At 35.9% G+C, this 5,703-nt stretch overlaps 1 protein-coding gene across 1 annotated transcript; it reads left to right on the top strand.

Moving 5' to 3' along the window:
* Positions 1 to 850: 850 nt before the first annotated feature.
* On the top strand, positions 851 to 4,964 carry LOC126822062 (phosphatidylcholine transfer protein). The gene is made up of 6 exons (XM_050550807.2): positions 851 to 1,361; positions 2,197 to 2,314; positions 2,469 to 2,548; positions 3,687 to 3,858; positions 4,333 to 4,400; positions 4,768 to 4,964. The coding sequence occupies exons 1-6, from the start codon at positions 1,182 to 1,184 to the stop codon at positions 4,849 to 4,851; spliced, it is 702 nt and encodes a 233-aa protein (XP_050406764.1). The 5' UTR covers positions 851 to 1,181; the 3' UTR covers positions 4,852 to 4,964.
* The last annotated feature ends 739 nt before the right edge of the window (positions 4,965 to 5,703 follow it).

The following is a 5,703-nucleotide window of genomic DNA, read 5'->3' as shown; positions in this document are numbered from 1 at the left end:
GTCGCTCAATATACTGAGGAAAAGCGTGTCTTTATTAAGCAGCGGTGGTAGTAACTAAGATAACAACATATAACCTAGTCCTCTATAAATCCCTGCACATTGTCGTTTCAATTCTGAAGCAACTTAAAATTATAGATACTATATGCATCGGACACAGACTAAAAATAAGCTATATATAGTGGTCTACTGCCATTTATCTCAGTCAATGATCTCAGTCGTTGACCCTTGAAATGAAATGAAATGGGGTTTAACGTCCTACTGTTCTGCGCCTATGCTAGGCTAATGAAGACGGGCATACGCCATACAGTGTGCTATGAGGGACATTTTGCCCGGGCAGCGGCACTATCGCCTACTCTTATATCGAATTCCAACCGCCAAGGGATCTTTTACGTACGTTCTAATGTATACACGGGACCTCGGTTTTTCGTCTCATCCGAAGGACTAGACAGCTGTCTTTGTCAGCCCCCCCCCCCCCCCGTCCTGCATCACTGACAAGGGGGAACCACGCCGGAAAATCTGGATGAACTTTTTCGGCCAATGCAGGGATCGAACACCCGACCTCCAGGCTAGCAAGCCAGCGTCTTACCCACTTAGCCACGTGATCCCCCCGTTGACCCTTAACCCTAGTTGATGACCTTACTTGCAAAGAGAGGTCTACAAATTGTTTTATGGAATTGTTATTGCAGGAAACACGCAATAAAGTTTTAGTTTTAACTATAAAAAAATAGACAAAAACGATGATAAATTATGATAATTATATGAATTAGTGCGTTTTTTATTTAAATTACACAAACTAATACCAAATTTTAATCAACCCTCGACTGATATATTCGACTGGAAAATCTAGCGGTACTTAGTTCAGCTTTCGCAAACCGGATGTAAACAACGAAATAAACAAACGATTTGATCCACGAGTGATGTTAGGACACGCTTGATGTTATACTATGAGGTTGCTATGCTTCTTTAGACTGATCCAGCAGATCTTTGATTCTTTTATTGTTAATATGGGTGTCAAGGACGCCCAGTATCCAAGCACTTGATTGGTGTAGTTGTATTATTGTTTGACTTTGCTTCGTTTTAATTTGTAAAATTTGAACTGAAGTTTATTTTGGGGGTACAGAACAGAGTATAAGGGCACCTTAGGCTGGGCTCAAAACAAGGAGTGACAAAGGACTAAAAATATGACTTCCATAGCCTCCGATAATGTGTTTGGCAGCAGTCCTGGTGGCTGTCAGTCTTTCTCACTATTTACTGACACAGAGTTTGAAAATACAGTAAAAGAGTTGGAAAATCCTCAGATTGAGGGTTGGGATTTTTTCACAGAATCAAATGATGTCAAAATATATCGACTGTATAATGAGGTTAGTTAATTATTTTTTATTTATTTATTTAGCGAATCACTGAATTTTGTTTGGTATAATTTCTATAATGTTACAGTAATGATAAAGAATTTTATAAGCATTTGAATTGATGCAGCATAACCTTAGACACATATTATACTGATACAGTAGCCTACCCTACTACAAATAACAACATCAAAATTTGTGCAGTTGTCTGCGATATCACCTCGGTGGAAGCGGACGTAAAATACAACTAACCAACAACAACATTGTGCAGCCCAGATCATCATTGGTAGTCTGGGTAGCAAAATAACTATTTTATCATCATACTGCACACAGCGATGCATCAACGTCAGGCGGAGCTAACTGTAGACAGACAGCGTAAGTTTGGGATGTTTTATCATGTAAAATATTATTTGTATTACAGTGAAAGGGGAATAACTCATTTTATCATTCCTCGAACTGCATTAGTACTGTGCACATGTGTTCATAAGGAGAATTATAATCCTTATTGGTTTTTCTTTGGTTAACGTATGTTGTCATGGTCAAACTGATACAGATGGTTTCCACAGCCCAATTGTCATTGTCAAACTTGCACTGATTTCAGAATATGTCCACCATACCCTTATCCTTGTGCACTTGGTAATACAGATAATGTTAGTGAAAACCACACATGGATGGTAGTCTAGGCAGGCTCTGATGAGTGAGGTAATTTTTAGTTCAGGTAAATTACCAAACTTACTATGGTGTAAGAATGTTACTCTATAAGAAGAAATGTAGAAGCTTTAGAATCCATTCATGAACTAGTTTTATATATGAACATCATTATATTAACGTCATTTCCTTTGTATTGTAGGAATCCGGTTTATATGAGTATAAAATTTATGGATTTCTAAAAGATGTTCCTCCTAAAATATGTGCTGATGTTTACATGGATTTAGAATATCGTAAAAAATGGGACTCCTTTGCTAAAGGTGAGAAGCTTATCATCTACACCAGTGGTTCTCAACCTTTTTTTGCCAATGGTACAACTCTGTGTATAAATTTCAAGGCAGTCAGATGATAAAACATTACTTAACTTCAAATACCATTTGAATTTAAATTTATTGTCTCAATCTTATTTTACAGAAATATATGAAACACAAGTCATTGATAAGAAACTGATATATTGGGAAATAAATTACCCATTTCCTATGTGGAATAGAGATGTATCCTTTATCAAACAATAATATACCAGTAACAATAACGTTGAATATCGATAGGGTTCGTCTTCTTAGAACCTAAATGTATCATTTAAAAACTATAGTATCTGTCGCATTCACAAGGTTTTCGGCATAGGGGAAATGACTTTGGTATGGAAGGACACGGAATGCTGAATATCAATAGAGTTCATCCTCTCATGACTCAAATGTTTCACATCAAATTTGAAAAGAATCTGTTGAAAACCATAGCCTCCATCGCATTCACAAAGATTTTAGTTAAAGAATGGTAATAACTCCAAATGGACAGTCATGCAACGCTGAATATCAATAGGGTTTGTCCTCTCATCCTCTCATGACCATAGTGCTTCATAATAAATTTGAAAAGAATCTGTTAAAAACTATAGCCTCTATTGCATTAATAAGTCTGTCAGCAAATAAGGTAGTGGTGTAACTCTTGATCGGAGTATCAAGGAATATCGAAAGGGTTCGACCTCTTATGACGCCAATGATTCCCACCAAATTTGAAAAACATCAGTTAAAAAGTACAGCCTCTATCGCATTAACAAGGATGACCCTGGAACGGTAAGGCACAGAACTCGGAAGATCATTAGACCCCTCAGTTACCCAAAGATGTTTCTCCTTTGACAATAATTAAGGGGGTTTGGATGGCCGAATGGTTAGCATGTGTGCGCTGAAGGCCTATCATAAGGCCTGTCATTGAGTCAACTGGCGTGGTTTCGAATCCCCGGTTGTACGTGACAAGGAATAGGGTCGCCTGTCCAACCTCTACACGCAAGCGATTTATTGAAATAAAAAATAAAACCATATGTTAGTCCCGAAATGACCAAGTTTGTGTCGAGTGGACGTTAAACCCCATGTCTCTCTCTCTCTCTCTCCTTTGACAATAATGGTTTTAATCAATCACGGTGGCTAAAATCAGTCTTCAAAGAGAATAAAGAAGTTGTTAAATCTTATGTACATCTCATGTACAATACATTCCAATGAAATAGAGATCTAATTTTAATTAGATTGTTGGCCACACATATTTACATCCAGATACAAGTGATATCTTCCCAGCAAAATCAGTAATATCACCACTGCCAAGCAAACAAAAACATGAGTATTCCTTAACTAGAGTTAAAAGTATGTGTTTAGTAGAGAATTACGTGAATTAAAGTGCAATAATGATAATGTTTGGGTAGTATTAGCTAAAAGTACAAGTGATTCCTCCATACCGGAGAAAAGTGGAGTTATTAGAGTAGATGATTGTGTACAGAATGCTGCTTTAACATCAGATGGTAAAAATGGTACAAGAGGTAGGCTACCGATTTATATTGGTTTATTTTTTGTTTTCAATTTTTGTAAACTGAGAGTAGATAAAGTTGTTGGGATTCTTATATACATATAAATGATAATGTTAAGTCATATTTGGCAGATTTCTATATCATGGAGATCGGGTGTTCGATCCCTGCATTGGCCGAGAAAGTTCATCCAAATTTTCTGGCGTGGTTCCCCCTTGTCAGTGCCTAGTCGTTTGGATGGGACAGAAAAACAAGGTCTTGTGTACACATTGGCGTGCAAGTAAAAGATCCCTTGACAGTTGGAATTTGATATAAGAGTAGGCCTTACTGCCGCTGTCTGGGCAAAATTTCTCTCATAGCACACTATATGGCGTATGCCCATCTTCATTAGCCCAGTTCGGAGTAGGATGTTAAACACTATTTCACTTCATTTCATTTCTATATCATGGTATTAAATGAAATATGTTATGTTTTGAATTTTGTTTTCAGCATATATGAAGTACTACGATAATCCTAAAGGTGCCATCCCTACATGGTTAATAAATTGGGGTGCTAAGGTGAGCTTGAATTGTGTCCAATTAATCTATGTGCTTAATTATAGGAATAAATTATAAAACAGAAAAAAAAAACAAGAAAAGATTGTGTTTATTTGTTAAACTGGATTTCAATACAAATAAAACATACAATTTAATACTATATTTGGCTTAATATCTAGATTGATTTTATATTGAATAGAACTGTATTAAACTTAAAGGGTCTATGGTGAAGGACTCCCACAAAATCAGGAAAAACAGATTATGTGTTTAGAAAAGGTTATTATTTGTACAATGTATTAAATGACACATAATGATTCACTTTTAACAAACAAATTGTATCCAAATAAATGAAAGTTTACTTAAAGATTTTCTGTATATTTATTTTCAGACTGGTGTACCACAGTTTTTAAGCACTATGGAAAAAGCGTGTAAAGGGTATCCAGATTATTTAAAGACCCATGGGAAAGAATAGAAATGTTTTAAAGTATTCGTAATCAAATGTTTTAGCAAGTTTTCTGTCAAATGCTTTTATTATGTAAATAATGTTTTTACCTTATTTATTAAACTGAATTGAATTTTATTAAAGTGTTCTTATTGTTTATTCCATAATATCATAATGTTTTAGAAAAGACAAAAATGTCTGGTTTCAATTCCCGAAAAGAAAGTTATGTCAACAAAATTTGACATTGAGTCAACTGGCGTGGTTTCGATTCCCCGGTTGTACGTGACAAGGAGTAGGGTGACCTGTCCAACCTCGTGGGTTTTCTTCCCGGTCCTCCGGTTTCCTCCCACTGCTAAAGACCCCTACGCGCAAACGAATTATTGAAATAAAATTAAAACCATGTGTTAGTCCCGAAATGGTCTAGTCTGTGTCGAGTGGACGTTAAACCCCATTTCTCTCTCTCTCTTATCCCATGTGCTGTTGTAACCTTGTAACTGAGTAATACATGTGCTAAGATGGCAAGGTTAAACACATTGGTTGATGCTCTGTGGTAATTAACTTGATTAACCTATTATGGACTTATTAGGCAATTTAATTCCAATGTTTGTTTTTCCTGGAGATTACAAATGTACTTTCAGAATATAATCCTTGAGTGACATTTAGCATTGAACACATTAAAAACACAACACAGTTGTCGAAACGTCGTGCTATACTTATAAACCAGTGATTGTATTTCCATATAAATAAGTTAATTTGGAGGGCACGGATTTTATTCTTCCCAATTCTAAACAACCATATAAACTACATTCTTTGCATACGGTATATCCGGGTTCTATCTCTATGTCTGTTTAAATGAATTTAAAGCAAATGGTACTACAACAG

The sequence above is a fragment of the Patella vulgata genome, chromosome 5 (genome assembly GCF_932274485.2).
Source record: "Patella vulgata chromosome 5, xgPatVulg1.2, whole genome shotgun sequence".
Taxonomy (NCBI): domain Eukaryota; kingdom Metazoa; phylum Mollusca; class Gastropoda; family Patellidae; genus Patella; species Patella vulgata.
The sequence above is the reverse complement of the archived record's forward strand: the minus strand, read 5'-3'. Positions and strand labels throughout refer to the sequence as shown.